The sequence below is a fragment of the Carcharhinus amblyrhynchos genome, chromosome 8 (assembly GCF_965287045.1).
Source record: "Carcharhinus amblyrhynchos chromosome 8, sCarAmb.v2.hapA, whole genome shotgun sequence".
Lineage (NCBI taxonomy): Eukaryota > Metazoa > Chordata > Chondrichthyes > Carcharhiniformes > Carcharhinidae > Carcharhinus > Carcharhinus amblyrhynchos.
The window spans coordinates 62,760,224-62,779,345 of NC_137331.1; the positions used below are offsets into that span (position 1 = coordinate 62,760,224).

The following is a 19,122-nucleotide window of genomic DNA, read 5'->3' on the forward strand; positions in this document are numbered from 1 at the left end:
AAAACTCACCGTGGAGGGAGACTTTCGGTTGGGTTAACGAATTAATAAAGGAATTTTTCTATAGTTTTGAACATAAGTTATGGAATAGTGCTTAGTCAATGTTGCTTTTAATTTCTTAGAAGCAAAGTCTTAAATCTTATTGTGCAAGTACTTTAAATGGCTGTTGGGAATTCAGTCCAAAGATATGCAGGTTAGGTGGATTGGCCATGCTTATCTGCTTCTTAGTGTCCCGAGATGTGCAAGTTAGGGGAATTAGCAGGGTAAATATGTGGGGTCATGGGAATAGGGCTTTGGGGGAGGGGGGGGGGGGGGGGGGAGAGGAGGCGGCGGCGGTGTGCAGGATAAGATACTCTGTCAGAGATTTGATGCAGACTCACTGGGCCAAATGGCCGCCTTCTGCACTGTAGGAATTCTATTAAATTTCTTTTTAAAAGTTACTGTCTCTAGGGTGATCATAATCTGTTCTTTCAACTTTCTGCACACCTTTGCCAGTTGACTAGATGACCTGTTACACATTTTCCCCCAAAATAATTAAACGGCTTTCTGCCCGAAGATGCATTGTGATATGACTGTCTCACCAACTATGGAAAATTACATTTTTAGAAACCGTCCTTGTTTCTGATTTTCAACTTAACCAATCTGTACTCAATTCTATGGGGGAAGTCAGACATTTGAGAAAGGGTGTATAAATAAGATATCCTCAGAGTGGAATGATGGCATATACTGCAATACCCCATACCTTTTATTACCACCAGTTTGATAACTGTAAACAATTTATAACCGTAAATACAAATCTAGTCACTTATCAAATATATACAAAACATTGAAGATAAATCAAAAGTTAATGATGCTGCACGCTAAATTACAGCACAAACCACATGCTCTTCCATAATCTCTCTACTACACCAAGCAAAACAATAAAACATTCTTATAAATAAGTACCAGAGAACAAACTTGAATTTTAATAGCAACATTAGTAAATGTTTTTTAGGATGGCAAAAGATGCTGAACCATTGCACCGCAGTTGGAGGTAACCGAAGACTTGGTTAAAAAACAGGAATAAATACAAATATAGACACAAATAGTGCGCATACCTGAAAGGGATTTGGTGATAAAAGTGAGGATTTTAAATTCAATCTATTGGAAGAAAGGGAGCCTATGTAGGTGGAAGCTCTGATGTGTTGGTTGAGTTTTAGATCTATTGTAAGTTTAGAGGTGATTGAAGATAGAAATTAGAAGTCATAAAATTAGGCTTAGGGCTTCAAGAATGGTGTTGTTGGGTAGAAAATAGGGTTGGACCAGGATGATCTAATGAACAGTCAAAATGGAAACATTTATTTGCAAGTGTTCAACACAATTGATCATTTAGAATAATGGATGAATTGAATGAATTAGATCACGTTACAGAATTAATTTATATTGGACTACTGCACAATCTTGTAAATGGGTTTTACAAACTCCAATCTAGTCAATTACCACCCTAATTGCCTAGTCTCAAATTATTAGCCAACAGATGAAGGTGTACTTGACAGCACTGGTCAATTTCCTGCTCATGGATGCTCGGTTTGCATTCTGCCAAGAGTGGATGGCTCCAAATCTTTTTATAAACTTGGCCCAAATGTGGACAAGAGATCTGAATTTCAAAAGTGAGACAATGGTGCACCAAGAAGCCGTAGTAAAACTGAAGCGAGTGGGAATCAGGCAGAAAATTCTCCACTGGCTGGAGTCGTACTGAATATAAAGGAAGACTGTTGGGGTTGTTGGACATCAATCATCTCAGACCCAGAACATAACTGTGGAGTTTCTTAGGCTAGTTTCATAGGTCCAATTATCTTAAGCTGCTGCAATAACCTCCCCCACCCCAACCACCCAGCCCAAGGTCAGAAGTGGATATTCTTGTTGATCATTGCAATATTAAGTTCCAGTCACAACTCCATGCCCACATGCAACAAGTCTGGGACAATGTCCAGGCTTGGGCTGCAAAGTGTCAAGTAACATTTGCACAAAGAGGCAGGCAAAGGTCATCACTGACGGAAAAGAATTTAATCATTTTCTCATGACATTTAATGGCATTACCATTGTTGAATCTCTCAAACATCATTCAGAGGTGACCTTTGACCAGAAACTCACTGGACCAGCCATATTAATACTGTGGCTACAAGAGCAGGACAAAGGCTGGGTACTTTACAGCCAATGACCCACCTTCCGACTTCCCAAAGCTTGTTCATTATCCAAAAGCACAATGATGTGGCAACAGTTTCCATGGGGAATAGTCAAAGCCACCCCTAGGCATCCCTTTGATTCCCATTTGCATGTGTCTGAGGGTCAAGGTGCGTCTCCAGTGCAGAGTGTGAGGGTGCAGTGTGGAGAGGACAAGCTGCTGGTCAGGGTCCAGCTGGATTTATTTGGAATCAGGCACCTGGTTAAAGCTGCTGAAAAAAAAGAAAGCACAATGATGACTTGAGACAAGAATATAAACCTGGGAATTTGGAAAATGATGGAATCTGGTGTAGTGAGAGAGGTGGTGTTGTTCTGACATTTTACAAAATACCAATGGTGAGAGGGGGAGCCTGGGATCAGCAGTGGGATGAGAGAGATGAAGCTCTGAAGCATAAATTAAGTAAGCAGGTAACTGAGTGGTTGGTGAGTATCTCTCTACAAACTGGGGCAGTAGTTTAAATTGGTACTGGAATGACAGAAATCTTGTGTTAAATGCATAGTTAAACAACGATAAAAGTACATATAATAGCTGAGTGGTATTTCTAAACCCAAGATGGCAGTTAATGTGGAATAGCTGTAATGCCTGGGAGCTAGTGGACAAATCTGTACTCCATAGCAATCAGCTAAGGGGAGGTGTGGGAAAAATGGGGTTTTGATTCATAGGGCACTGGCACTAATACTGGAAAAAGGAGGAGTTGTACCATCACCTGAACTATGCTGGGATAAGGTGAACCACGTAAGGCTGTAGAGAGGGCTGTAAAGAACAGAATACTGCAGTATAGAGGTATCTAGGTGCCCTCATACCTTAAATACAAAAGTCAGCCTGCAGGTACAGCAAGTAATTAGGAAAGTAAATGGAATATCGGCCTTTATTGCAAGAGGGATGGTGTATAAAAGTAGGGAAATCTTGCTACAAGGACATTAGTGTGTAGTTCTGGTCACATCACTTAAAGAGACATCTCTGTTTTGGAAGCAGTTCAGAGAAAGATCACTTGGCCAATTCCTGGGGTGAGGGATATGTCTTATTTGAAAAAGTTGATTAAGTTGGGCCCATACTTACTGGAGTTTAGGAAAACAAGTGGTAATGTGATTGAACAAAAGATTGAGGGGGCTTGACAAGAATGAACATATTTTCAAAAAATCCCAATTATACCGTGAAAGTGCACTCATTAAAGAAAATCAATCAGAACAAGGGGAATGGAACATAGAAATAGGGAAATTTTGCTGCAGCTGTACAGGGTCTTGGTGAGACTACATCTGGAAATACTGTGCACAGTTTTGCTCTCATTTGAATCCCGAGGGGGTTCACTCAACTCGTTCCTGGGATGAGGGTCTTATCTTACGAAGAAAGGTTGAACAGGTTGAGTCTTTACTATTAGCGTTTAGAAGAATGAGAAGTGGTCTTACTGAAACATTTGAGATTCTGAGGAGACTTGATAGGGTCGATACTAGGGGACATGGTTTAAAAATTAAAGGTCTAAAACAGAGATTATTTATTTTCAGAGGATTGCTAACAAGCGGAATTCTGGAATTCTCTTTCCCAGTAGGCAGGGGACTCTAGATAATTGAATTTATTCAAGGCTGAGGTAGACAGATTTTTGATAGACAAGAAATCAAGAATTATGAGAGGTTGACACAATATGGAGTTGAGACCACAACCAGATCAGCCATAATCTTATCAAATGGCAGAGCAGGCTTCCAGAGCTCAATGAGAGCTCCTGCTCTCAAGTCCCATGTTCTTAATCTATCCACATAACAGAAATCTCTCAGCCTCGAACTGTTCTTATACACCTTTTTGTGCACCCACTCTAATACTTTCACATACTTGCAAAAGCGTTGTGCCCAAAAGTGGGCGCAATACTCGAGTTGGGGCCGAAACAATATTTGACAAAGGTTTTCTCTAATTTGCTTTGTGCTCTATGTCTCAATTTATAAATTCGAGGATACAACATGCCTTATTAACTGCTTTTGCAACCTGCCACCTTTAATAATTTGTGCACATATACCCTAGGTCACTCTGCTCCTGCACCCATTTAGAATTTCACCTTTTAGTTTATATTCCCTTCCCTCATTCTACCCACCAAAAAACATCATTCCTCCCTACACCACATTTAATTTGCTAAGTCTCCATCCATTCCACCTGCCTACGTCCTCTCAAAGTCTATCATTCCCTTCACAGTTCAGAATACTTCCAAGTTTGTGTCGTCGCCTGCAAAATAAATATGTTCAAGCAGTGATCTTAGTACTGACCCCCAGGGAACCCCACCATAAACTTTTCTCCAATCAACAAACAATTGTTCACCACAGCTCTGTTTCCTGCCACTCAGCTAATTTTGTATACATGTTGCCACTATACCACTTATCCCAACTGTACCATTTACTTCATCTGCTACAACTCTTGGAATTAGGATTATTTACTTTAAGTCTAGTTTTAGATGTCTGAAGTTTTTAGGAATTTTCAGGAGGCAGGAACAGAATACAGTATCGTTAGATAGATTCTTTGAAATGGATACATTTGACAGGGCAGGAAGTCACACCTATAAAACCAGTAAGCAGAGTTGAATTTTTTGCCCGGAAGTATTTACTTTAGAAGTGATCATTGAAATGTTGCAGTTGCTGGTCAGCATGAGATCACTGCAGTCCTTTAAAAGGAAATTTGAGAAATTTGGAGATAACTCCTCCAATTATAAAACACGATTGTTAATCAAAATTTTGATGGGTTACAGGCAATGGTGTGCAGAAGTTTGCTTGACTGCTTTAGGGCTCGAGGGAGGAATATTGCAGTGATTTCCATGGAATTGGACCTTTTTTTGCCTCTACCAGAAGTAGCACAGGCTGTCCTCACTTTATGACTTTTGAGTTACAATGAACGGCACTTATAATGTTTATTAACTGACATCCCATTCCAACTTTACAAAATTGGTTTCAACTTTATAATATCGCACCAGCACATTCATACATGTGCACTGACATTTTGCACCACCCATATGTATATCTGGACAGGTCAAACTGCCTTTATTAGGTTAGAAATAGGTATTTTATTGTTAAATTTTTTTGACACAACCATTGCAATTTTAATGCATTTATACACTATGCTGTGTTTAAGATGCACTCAGACTTGCAGAAGTTCAAGATGATGGCTTTATTATATCCCCCACACTAACAGAGGAACTTGTGCTGAGACGTGCAGGCACGAGTGATTTTGGTCTTAATTTAGGAACCAATTCCCCATTTATATCATTGTTTCTATAGGAAAATCGGTTTCAACTTATATCCATCATGTTGCAAAGACTGCCTGCATGCTACATAGTGAGTTAACAGCTTGCAAGGGTAGCAATGATCAAGTGGCAGGGTTTTTCCTCAGCCTGTGCAGGCAGGTATGGTCTTGATGGTAATAGGATAACTGTAGAATACTGAACATACTGGGTTAATCTGCATTGGTAATTAAATAGGATAAATCAGGACTTGTGCTGTAGAACCTGCCGGAACTGGAAGGTAGGCATATCTTCCACTGGAACTGAACATGAGGGCAGGACCATAAAAAAGAAAAACAAAGAGTTCTGGAAAAACTACAACGAAACCTAGTGGAAATTGTCTCAATAATTAATAACCAGAACAGAAGGCAAAAAAATGCATAAAATACTGGAATTAGTAGGCAGCCCACCAGCACCCATGAAGAAAACACTGAATGAAGCCCCAAATCACAATCTGTTTAGACAAAGAATCCCCATCTCCTGCATATTTATTTCCAGCATTCCGTACCACTTAGACAATGGGAGAGAAAACCAAGAGCTCAAATAGTACATTTAGTGTGTATGGTAGAGGATGGAATGGTATCCAGGTGAAGATGAGGAATTGAATTATTATAGTTACATGTATTGGGATAAAGTGAAAAGTATTTTCTTGCATACAATGGAAACAGAACATCCTATTCATAGAGTACATAGGAGCGAAGAAAAGCATAGGGTGCAGAATATAGTGTTGCAGATACTAATACGGTGAGGAGAAACATCACCTTAATATGTAAAAGGACCATTCAAAAGTCTGATGGCAGCAGTGAAGAAACTGTTCTTGAATTGGATGGTATGGGTTCTACTTTTACATCTTTTTCCCAAAGGAAGAGAGTATATCCAAGGTGCATGGAGTCCTTGATTATGCTGGTTGCTTTCCCAAGGCAGACTGAGTCACTGGATGGGAGGCTGAAGCACTGGGCTACGTTCACAACTCTTTGTAGTTTCTTGCAGTCGTGGTCAGAGCAGCAGCTGTACCAAGCTGTGATGCATCTGGAAAGAATGCTTTCTATTGTGCATCTGTAAAAATTGGTGAGTTGTAATGGACATGCTAAATTTCCTTAGCCTCTGAGAAAGTAAAAGCATTAGTGGGCTTTAACTATAACGCGACATGGAGGGACTAGGACAGATCTGTTGGTGATCTGAACACCTAGAAACTTGAAGCTCTCAACCATCTCCATTTCATCACTTTTGATGTAGACAGAGACATGTCCTCCACTATGCTTCCTGAATCAATGATTCTCTCCTTCGTTTTACTGATATTGAGGAAGAGATTTTGTTGTCACACCATTTCACCAGATTCTCTATCACCTTCCTGTATGCTATCTCACCATTGTTTGAGGTCTGACCCACTACAGCAGTGTCATCAGCAAACTTGAAAATGGAATTTGGCCACACAGTCATAAGTGTATAGAGTATAGCAAGGGACTACTGCCACAACTTGCAAGGCACTGGTGTTGAGGATAATTGTGGAGGAGGTGTCATTGCCTATCCTCACTGATTGCGGTCTGTGGGTTAGGAAGTTTAAGATCCAGGTACAGAGGGAGGAGTCAAGCCTTTGGCCAGAGTGTTTGGAGACAGGTTATGCTGGGTAATGGTTTTTTGGGCTTGTTGGGAAAGAAAAGCCAGACAGCTTCTTAAGTTTTTAGGTGTCCAGATAACAACAACCTGTCCTGATCCTCCCAGGCTGACACAATAGTTAAGAAAGAAAGCCCACCAATGTCTTTCTCAGAAGACTAAGGAAATTTGGCATGACAACTATGACTCTCACCAACTTTTACAGATGCACTATGGAAAGCATTCTTCCTGGTTGTAGCAGTTTGGTATGACTCCTGCTCTGCCCAAGAACGCAAAAAACTACGAAAGGTCATGAATATAGCCCAATCCATCATGCAAACCAGCCTCCCATCCAGTGGTTCTGTCTACACTTCCCGCGGTCTAAGCAAAGCGGTCAGCATAATTAAGGACCCTTCGCACCTGGACATTCTCCCTTCCACCTTCTTTTGTCAGGAAAATGATACAAAAGTCTGAGGTTACGTACCAACTGACACAAGAACAGTTTCTTCCCTGCTGCCATCAGACTTTTGAATGGACCTATCCTGCATTAAGTTGATCTTTTTCTACACCCTCGCTGTAACTGTAACACTACATTCTGCACACACTCATTTCCTTCTTGATGAATGGTATGCTTTGTACAGCAAGCAAGAAGCAATAATTTTCACAGTATGCTAATACATGTGACAATAATAAATCAAAATCAAATGTTGTACTGTTTTTGGGAGTTGAAATGCAAGGCAACAGAAAGATAAGGATCATATTTGCAAACAGAATAGCAGTGTTCAACATTCATCCAATCTTCATTTGGTCTCCCAGCATTGATTAAGCTAGATCCAACAGAATATATTCAGCTGAAGGATGTGTAAATCATTGACTTACATTAGAAGAGTACAGTTGCCCTGCATGGCGATGTAAGAGAACAGAATGGGTGTTATACTTCATACAGTTGTACGTGAAAATGTCAAAGAGTAATTGGCAGAATCTTTTATGGCAATCCACCTTGCTTCCCATGTTGGTAATCCATCCTTCTTGCTACCCTCAGGATATAATATGTTACTATATTCAGTTCTATTAAAATCATTTTCTGCTATGAACACACCCTCTTCAACAAGCCCATCCTTCTGCTCTGAGACACTTCTCCACTGGATACACTTGCTTATTCTTCCACATTTCTGAATTTCTCCGTACAATTGTACCCTGCCTCAAACACAAGACAGTACATTCCAGATCCTAACCACTTGCTGTGTGTAAAATCTTGTGTCACCATTGCTTCTCTTGCCAATTACACTGAATCTGTGCTCATGGTTCCAAATTTTTCATCAATGGGAACACTTTCTCCAGACCATCTCATTTCAAACTTCCCTTCTCCAAGGAAAGCAATCCAAACTTCTCCAATCTTTGTAACTGAAGTTACTCATCCTTGGAACTGTTCTCTTTCATCTTTTCTGCACTGTCCAGAAGGCCTTCACATTCTTCCTAACAACTAGATGCAAGACTCCAGTTAGGACAGCAGGGTGACACAGTAGTTGGCGCTGCTGCTTCACAGTACGAGGGGCACGGGTTCGATTCTGTTATATCGGTGACTGTGTATGTACACTTTGTGTACTTTCCCTGTGCATGAGTTTCCTCTGGGTGGTCTTCCCACAGTCCAAAGATGTGGTTAGGTGGATTGATAATGCTTGGGGTTACAGGGTTGGAAGAGTGGAGGGCCTGAGTAAGCTGCACTTTTGGAAATTTAATGGGCCAATGGAAATTCAACTCAATGGGCTGAACAGCTTCTCTCTGCACTCAATGAAGCCACACCAGTATTTTAAACAGGTTTATTTTAACTTCCTTGCATTTGTACCCGTTGTTCCTATTGATGAAGCCCTGATGCTTTTTTAACTGCTTTTTCAACCATTCCTGCCACATTCAATATATGCACCCAGATCCCTCTGCCTCTGCATCCCCTTAGAATATCTCTTTGCATTCTTCCTAGCAGAATAAATCACTTCACACTTCTCTTCAAGTTTCATCCAAAACATGGCACTTACAGCATTCCCTCAGAAATACATTGAAGTGTCAAACTCAATTAAGTATTTATGTTGTGGAGCGGGGTTTTACCCTGCAACCTTCTGTCTCAGCAGACAGTTCAACTACCAAACGAAATCAATGATTGTTGACAGGATATTTTTTTTGTTGGTTGCCCTCCCTAGAAAATTGAGCAGGTCAAAGTCAATGATAATAGCATACTGTACATGGTATAAGATAGAAGAAAATAACTTGATAGACCAAAATTAGGTATTCCTCCATATAGTGCAAGCCTTTTATAGCGGGCTGATTTGATTTGTCTTGTTTGACTCACACGTGATAATTCAAAGAAGGGTATCGAGAGTGCACACAAAATAAACGCTCAAGTTCGGTGTTAAACTCGAGAAATCGTACTGGTTCATTTGCATGACAGAAATTAACTTAGTTCAAACAAGTCAAATTCTGGCAAATTAACTTGCATTTCCTCATGCACAATTCAAAGAAAATTGGAAGAGGATATAACTGTCCACTATAATCAACGGAGCATGCATTACTTTTAATACATTTGCTTGGGGAAATAGACCTCAAGATTTTTATCCAGTTTTCTCAATTATGTGAGCAAATGGACAATCAACTTTTACAATACCACTTGTGATATAAAATGGACAAATATAACAATGTCCTTAAATAAAAGCAAATAGTGTTGTAAATACTAACATTTAGCATGTGGAAAAAGAAAACTGTTAACTTTTCTGTCTTCACAGATGTGGCCTGACCTTTGAAATATTCCCAGCATTTTCTGTTTATTGCAGTTTTCAAGCATTCACACTGTTCTGCGTTTGTTCCTTTTATAATATGTTTTTTTAAACACCAATTTTAGTAAGGTTTCCTATTTGTTAACAGACCACCAACAGTGGCACAACTCATCACTGCTAGTTGGAAAATATTTTTACCTGATGAACATAACAGAAGTTAAAACAATGGTAACATGGGCCAGTACACTAAACATTTAATTAGAAAATACATAAAGGTCATAATATACAAGCAATTATATATTCTATATGCATAATTTGCAACCAAAATTTTAAATTTATACTTGGATAAATTAAGTTGCATTTACCTGAACTCCTAATTCATCCTCTTCCTGTGGAGATGGAGGTGGCGTTTTGTCCATATCTGAATTTTCAGGGGAAGATTCATGTTTCCTTTTACCTTTTTTCTTTCCAACAGTTGATTCTGGTGTGTTTTTCTTGTTGCTACAAAATATTAACATCAGCATAAAGTTTAACGAAAAGCAAAAGCATCATAATATTCCACACAATACTTCAAGATTCTATTGGCTTCTTTTGAAATTGTATTTTGGCTCACAAAAATACTAATACAACACATGTAATAGAAGGACAATCAATGGGTAAAATTAGGCAATTACAAGCCCACTTACATTTCTGTTCTATGTTATTCCTACTTAATTGAACATTTGAGGCTCTCAAAAATGTTAGATTAATCACTACAGGTGTAGCTGGCCATTTTTTCCAATCATACAATTCCACATATAGTACAAGCCCCCCTCACTATTCATCTGAATACAACAGCTAAGGCATCAAAGCTACCTATGCTCATGGAACTGTACTCAGCATAAGTTAACATCTTCGAGTAATGAAGAGAGCTTCCCACCCCTTGTAATTTAAAGCATTATTTGGGCACAGCATGAAGCTACAATATTACCAGAGCAACTATATCAGTGGAGTGCTGAAATTGGCTTTACCATTATTTGACTCCAATTGGATTTAAAAATCTTCCTGTGGAGTTCTCTTGGAAGGTGGCTATTCAACAGCTCCTGCTGCAAAAGATGTGCATGGGCATGGAGGAACTATTTAAGCATCACTTGGCTCTCATTTGACTAGCTTGATGATTCTCCTTGATGACTACCCAAAACTACAACTTATGCAACGTACCAAAGCATAGCAGGCACTTTGGAAATGTATCCGAGAAAGAAAGGAGCTAGGGGTGGAGGAGTGCAGGAACCGGGATGGCAGAGGTATACTCACAAAAGACAGGAAAATTCAAAAAAATGCTGTGTTGCCATTTCGTGCATTTATCATCTCTTTCATTCAAAACTGAGAACGTGCCCGACAACAAAGTCAACATACTGCTGCAAGCAACAAAGATGGGCTAAGAGTGGGAGGAAAGTTCAAAAGTGAGAGAGTGATGAATGATGGATAGGGAAAGGGAAGATGGAGAGATGAAGCACGCAAATTACAATTTAAGACAATTTATTGGTGCCTTTCCCGTTAGGTTTTTGTGTGGAAAGCACTCTCCATTCAAATTGGTGAATACACTCTGTATGCACAGACTGCATCTATTTGAACAATGAGAATCAATTTAATAGGGCTGGCATTAGTGCACGTTTGTGAACACAATGACGACAAAATTTTCACAATCCTTCAACTTTGTTGTGAACTAGTATCCCTTCCATTATTCCTGCCTACCTGATGGGAATCTTTTTAAATTCTCTCAATTTTCTCATTCTCTCCTTGCCTGACCCAGATCTCAATCCTCCTCTGTACCCAGTTACCAAATGACATCTCTAACTTCTAAGCAAATCTCATCTTAACTGTAATGCTATCCATTCATTGCCAGAAAAGGACAATTTTTAAATTAAAATTAATCGTAACAATTGCATATTTTCTAGGAATAGAAAGCAACCTATTTAAATTGAGATAATTGGGGTGTCATCTTATAAACATTATAAAGTGCAATAAACATTAAGTAAAAAGCTTGGCACTGTGCAAAAAGATCGGTGATGGACACAAATGGGAATAAAAGAACTGAAGAGAGAAAAGTTACATCACGTATGATGAGCTACCTCTGCAAAAGCAGAATTCAAATTTACACTTCAAGAATTATCATTCCTTTTTCAAAGGAAAAATTGTCAGCCCAGGAATTGAGGTTGCATTATTTTATACCAGTTTTAATACATTCCATTCCATTTCCAATGGCTGAAAGAACTTTACAGATTAAGAAGCAACTCTGCAAGTGCTCATTGTTAAATGGCTAAAATAAATCCAGTTAGAGTTATAAAGTAACACCAGTTCCATTGGCTTGTTTTTAGGAATACTCACAAAACACACAAGCAGTTCCTGTTACAATCAGCAGCCTTTGATCAAGTAATCCTCCATTTTGTAATTTCAAATCATTCAGGCACATTTAAAATAGTACAGCACAGAAAAAGGCCATTAGACCCACCGAACCTACATCCATTCCAATTCCATGCTCCTTCCCAATATCCCAATAGATTTAATTCCTTTTGGAAAGCCAGTATTGAATATTTTCCCACCAACCTAGGAGAGGCACTACAATCCAAGGGTAGGTAATGATATAGTGGTAGTATCACTCAGCAATCCAGCGGCCCAGACATGGTTTTGGGAACATGGATTCAAATCCCACAATGGCCTCTGGAGGAATCTGAATTCAATCAATGAACATGGAAATAATATCTCTGCAATAATGACTATGAAACTACAAAAACCTACCTGGCTCACTAATATTCTATCTGCTATCCTTACCTGGTCTGGTCTGGATGTGATTCCAGGTCCACACAAACTGACTGAATCTTAACTGCCCTGAAATGGCAACCAGCAAGCCACTCCGTTAAAGGGCAATGATGTGTGGCAACAATACTGGCCTTGCAAGTGAGGTTCACATCCCACGAAGAATTTTAAAAATCCTATTTGTTGCATAAAAATGGATTTGGGTATTTTGTCCATCAGTTGAGAGTAGTGTGCCCCATGCCTCTATAAGAACGTATAACATGGAGATCAAGCACATCACATGTTCTGCCTCTCCTTTAAAATCCTTGTTTGCCTTTGCCTCTTCCCCAAGCCTCGCCTTGAGTTTCTCATCAAGATATCCCCCAAGTCTTGCAGAGCCAATCCTTGGTCACCTTGATTTCATTGTCACCACACTGCCATGATCTCACACGGGAATCACAATCAATGCCCGGTTATTCTTTGCCACACAACTCCCTGCCCCACTCATGCCCCAATCCTCCCTGTCTAGCGTCAAATTGACCAAGATGTAACACATCATTACCCAGAAGTCAAATTAAACTACTGCTTCCAATTTCATGCGATAACATTCAGTAGGAAAAAAAACCAAAGCAATGTTTTTATGCACCTTGAAGTCTATCATGTTTATTCCCAAGAAAATTTAGTAGAAACTATATGCTATTAAAATCAATACTTAATACTCTTTTTGCCACCCCTGTCTGCTATAGCTTCTAAGTGTCGTCTTTTGCTGTCAGGTAAAACGTAGTAGGCCTTGTCACATGATGTACAGGGAGAGAAGCCACTGACAGATGCAGTTAGCAGTTATCAGAGAGGTTTGTGGAGAAAATTAGGCCCATAATGGCTCTCTTCCCTGTCACACTGTTTTTCCTCCCAACCTTCTTGTTCTCATGACCCTTTTTTGTCTTCTTGCCTGTCCCATGTCCATTTACCTCAAAAAGCCTACATTTAGATTATAATTTTTAAGTAAGTAAAGTTTGGCAAATTAAGATAACAGACACTGTCTGCCTGTCTCACATGCTTAGTCTTAAACATTGGCAATTCAAAAGTTACAATTTAATAGTTAATGAGATAGTGAGAAGCTGTTACATTTTTAAAAGATAAACTAGAATTAAGATGAGAAAAGACATTGATAACTATATGCTTTCTAAAGTATACCAGACTCATTACATACAGAATCTTTGCTTGTCCCGTGAATCACAAGACAAGCTTGGACCACCCATCACTAAGATCGTTTATTTTCACCTTGATTATGCTGTCCAAACTCTCCCCTTGCCTCAGCTCATCTGCTGCTGAAACCCTCATCTATGGCTGTTACCTCTAAACTTGATTATCTCAATGCTCTCTTGCCAACCTCCTGAACTTTTACCTCTGTAAACCTGAATTCATTCAAAACTCTCTTGCCCGTGTCCTCATTGCACTCATTTAATTCTTGACTCTTGAGCATCCCGATTTTAATTGCTCTACCACTGGTGGCCGTGCCTTTGGTTGCCTCAGCCCTAACTCGAATTTTCCCCTAAATCTCTCCGGTTCTGTACCACTTATCTAATTTAACACACTCTTTGAAATCTACTTTGACCAATATTAGGGCAGATAATCAAAATGGCAGGGCCAATCACTTCCAGGGTTCTCAAATGACCCTACTGCAGGTCAGTTAAACATACAACTTTTGAACTGCTTTAATAACTATGGTGAGATAACAGTCATTATGTGGTTCCTTGTCTAATTTTGCTTCATACCATTTCTGTGAAGCATCTTTTGATTTATTACATTAAAGACAGAATATAAATTCAGATGTTTGTTGAACAAATCTTCTGAAATCTATCCTTCAGCTATCAAATATATTCTCCATCTCCATTCCATCACTGCAAAACCAAGTGTGCTTTTGGTGCTACCACTGCCATTGTCCCAGCATTCTACCCCCTTGACTAGTTTAGAGTTTTCCCCTTGTACCCCTCAGCTTTCTTCACTCACCAATTGCGGCAATTATGCCTTGATCTACCAGAATTGTCTTTGATTATCCCAGCCTCTGAATTCCTCCCATTATAGTTACTATCTCAATGGCATCCCAATTAGTCAGTAGAGCTACCATTATTGTCTTTTCCAAATTTATCCTCAAGAATATTTTCATTTTCAAGTAAAGGTCTTTTCTATTCACAAGCTCACAATGATGATTTCATAAGATGGCATTGTGCTCACTGACATATGACTCACCCGATGATAACTTCAATCTCTTTCCTTCCTCAGGAGCCTGCTTGGTTATCTATTGGAGCAGTGATCTGCCTAAAAGCAGGGCCTTTCCTTATTTCTCCACGTTGTGGACTTGAACTTCTTTTCAGTTGCTCATATGAACCTCCCATTTTGAGTCATAGAACAACATGACTAGGGAATAGAATATATGAATACATAGCTGCTTTCCTTATGTATGCTTGAATGGAGCACAAGTCCTCTTCCCCAAGGATATGCCACGTGCTCAAGGTTCTAACTCTTCCATCATCATCATCAAAAAGTCTTTGATCATGGCTCACAATCCAACCCGAAGCACATTTGGGCCATGATCTCCTTTCAAAAGGGCAGGGCCAATCACTCCCAGAGTTCTAAAATGACCTTACTGCAGGTCAGTTAAACATACAACTTTTGAACTGCTTTAATAACTATGGTGAGATAACGGTCATCTTTAATTCACATTTAGCCCTCTTCCTTTAATCCAACATATTCATCTTCAAAACTCATTAAATACCATCTCATGCCCATTGAATTTCATTCTCAGCAAGCTTCTCTCTACCCTCATTTTTTGCACTAATTCTAAATCTGGATTCCAATCTACAATTCCATTAGACATTCTCCTGAGCATTAATTGCTTTCTTATCCATCAACCTTACCATTTTTCATAAACACTCCACCCATAATTTGCCAATCCTCTTTGCCTTCACACAGTACACAGGGTCTTGATCACAAACCACACTTGTTCTGCACTCCACTGCCCTCTGCAATTGTATGGCCAAGCTGAAATCAATGAATCTGCAATTTTGGCACACTTTTGTATCCAATTAAGGAAAAAAACATATTTGCATTACATGCTATCAAGGTTCTCTGATGAGGAAGCAATTGTTTATCTGAATCTGCCTTAGTAACTTAAGCGCCTGGAAAATTACTTGTGTTATAATAAATTACTCTGAATCTTTTCTAGGGTTACAATATAACCCATGAGAGATTAAAACTGAGCATAATTCTTAAGATGCAGTTCTGCTGGACTATTAAGTGGCTAAAAGAATGAGGCCCAAGGTTATACAATTCAATTTAATTAAGCACTCTAGAATATGGAGGTTCTAATTCAGTTTAGATCATTTGATTTTTAATTCATCATTGTTAAGCAACAGTTTGGAAATCTCAAAGTACTTCTCCATTTTCAGACAGCAAGGAGGTTTTATATAGCACATGTTAACATTTTTGTTGGTTATTTCATTTTCTGATGTAAATTACACAAACTGGGGACAATTCATTGTGTGCAAACTGAACAGGACCAGTTGGAAAATTGTGCTTAATGGATCTGAACTTTCTTACTCACAGAAGAATTAAAGAATTAATTCCATTCATCCAAAAGAATTGATTTGGATATTTGTGTTTTACTTCTGAATTAAAAATGTCCAAAAAGGTGAATGATTCATATTCCCTTCATTAAATGATTAAAAGAGTTATATTCAAACCAAAATCAAATTAACAAATTACGTTGTAGGATAGACGATAAAAGCAACTTCTGGTATTGTAATTGGAAAATTAGAAAACTGATTCACATTGAAGGTTATGACTTCTCTCAGGTTTGATGCAAATTATGCTCTCTGCTATGACACAAACTCTAGAAGTTAACTGTGAAGATAACTGTCTCTGGCGCACTAACCAAGCTAACTCTAGCAATATGGGAACCTAAAGGAAAAATCCTACTGATGAACCATTCTTTCATTTTAATTGGACACACCGCTTTCAATAGAAGACAATGGGTAGCATCATAAAACAAAGCTCAGATCCAAATTGATCCAAACTGGAATGGGTTGTGCTCCATTAGAAAATATGCTTCTAAAAAACAAATTATAAGGAACAATAGACATGTCCAAGGAACTCAGTTTATCTTATTTTTATGAAGTGAAGTCAAATGACAAAAAAAATGACAAAAAGACATGCTAAACCATGTACCAATCTCTCACATAGCCAAAACTCATTCATGTCATTCTCAGCACTATTTCCACACCAATTACTTCAGTATTTACTAAACACTGCCATCAGCTTCTCTTGCCATGAGACTCCATTTCCAGCATTTATTTCCGCTCTAACTGCCACAAATCATACAATACTACAGCTGAACACTGGGGCCCCCTTTCCTTTCATCTGCACGCCAAGAGCAACAAGATTACCCTGGTAACCAGCAGTCACATGACCAGCACCTGCTCTTTTGGCTTGATGCCACTGACTAAAGCCATCTGCTTCCCTCAATCAGCTATCACCATTCTCAACACCTGCACAGCAGCATTTTGCGGTTTCTTTTATCAAATCAGTGCAAAAGGTGTTCTAAAACATTACACATTTCTCAAATTTGTTTAAATCAAAAAGACAATGGCCAACTGCTCGATTCCTTGCCAAAATCATGTTCTAAAGTACTAGTTAATTGTTCATTCCAAATCGCACTGAATTTATAGTTTTAAGGCTGCACTGACCAACAGCACAAAGTAGGAGAAAGTGAATTTCAAAATGATTTAAGTTGAGACAAAGTTGACATTAAGCTAAATATAAATGCCATGGGCAATCCTGGACAATAAGCGAGGCATAACATTTCTGTTTAGTATCAGCTGTACAGCACAAATTAAATTACACCAAAAATTTTTACTACCATTTATTTCTAAAGTATACACAAAGTAGTTTAACATGCTTTTGTTCACATAATGAAAAGCTCACAATTCCAACCAATATTAGATTACAGATGTATTATCCTTAATGGTGATATACCATGGAGATGATAGTTAATCAAGTACTTTACTAACTTGCTTCTGTAATAAGTTCAAGACTTATAACATTTGTTGATTGCAAAATTCCATTTCTTTGTACCTTGGATAAGTTACCAACTTATCCAACCAGTAGTGCTTCTTTAGTAATGGGTGCTGCAGTCTATTTGGTTGCAGAATATTTTTTTTTCCTCCCTGAACCATGGGTTTGTCTCCTAGAAGCATATTTTGATATTAATATTCTTGATCCATCTATAATCCATTGCAAGTAATGGCAATGTCACTGGACGAGTAATCCAGAGAGACCCGGGCTAATGCTCTGGGGATACAGGTTCAAATTGCACTATGGCAGCTGGTGGAATTTAAATTCCATTGATATATCTGGAATTAAAAGCTAGTCTAAGGGTGACCACAAATCCATTATTGATTATCATAAAAATGATTCACTCCTTTAGAGAAGGAAATCTGCCATCCTTACCTGGCCTGGTCTACAAGTGACTCCAGACCCACAGCAATGGAGTTGCCTAGTAACTGTCCTCAGAAATACTCCAGCAAGCCACTCTGTTGTATAATACTGCAACAAAGTTTAAAAATGAAACTGGGTGGACCACCAGACATCAACAACAAACCCAGCTCTGTCGACCCTGCAGAGTCATCTTTACTAACATTTGAGGGCCTGTGCTAAAATTGTGACAGCTGCCTCAGACCAGCCATGCAACATTTACTCTCACAATCAACATACCTAATATCAACACCTTCCCTGGGTATATCTTGTTCCATAGATGGGACAGACCCACCAGAAGTAGCAGCACAGTAGTATACAGCTGAATGGCAATTTCCCTTGAAGTCTCATGGTACCAGGTCAAACGTGAGTAAGAAAAGCTCCTGCTGGTTACCAACTATCTATTTCCCTCCTGCCCCAACAACCACCACCATGTAGAAGGACAAGAGCAGCAATTACCTGGAAACACCACCACCTGGAGGTTCCCCTCCAATTCACTCACCATCTTGAGTTGGAAATATATCACCATTCCTTCACTGTCACTGGGTCAAAATCCTGAAACTTTCTCCCTAATAACAGTGGGTGTGCCTACACCTCAGAAACTGCAGCGGTTTAAGAAGGCAACTCACCACCATCTTCTCAAGGGCAACTAGGGATGAACAATAACTGCTGGTTCACACCTCAAAATGAAAAATATCCTCCATCTTGAGGAAACATCATTGGTGGCAAGTGTACAACATACCCTAGGTAGGGAACTTACATTTCAATCACCAAGAATGGCTTGGGAGCATCACTACTGACTGAACTGGTTGGGTACTCAAGGACATAGCTACTAGACTTGGTCTTTGCAACTGGTGACAGAGCCAACGAGAGAGGAAAAAAAAACATATACATACCAACCTTGTCCTTGCCAATTTATCTGCCACAGATACATCTTTCCATTACAGTAATGATAGGAGGAGTGACCACTGCAGTCTCTGCGC

The 19,122-nt window shown here is 39.1% G+C and overlaps 1 protein-coding gene across 3 annotated transcripts in view; it reads right to left on the bottom strand.

The window, feature by feature from the left end:
- The window catches only part of chd7 (chromodomain helicase DNA binding protein 7), a 249,444-nt gene that overhangs the window by 114,871 nt on the left and 115,451 nt on the right, over nt 1-19,122 (bottom strand). For all 3 annotated transcript variants that reach the window (XM_080194190.1, XM_080194188.1, XM_080194189.1), the window contains exon 4: nt 10,198-10,333. In XM_080194190.1, coding sequence (XP_080050316.1) covers nt 10,198-10,333 — 136 coding nt within the window. The remainder of the gene's footprint in view (nt 1-10,197; nt 10,334-19,122) is intronic.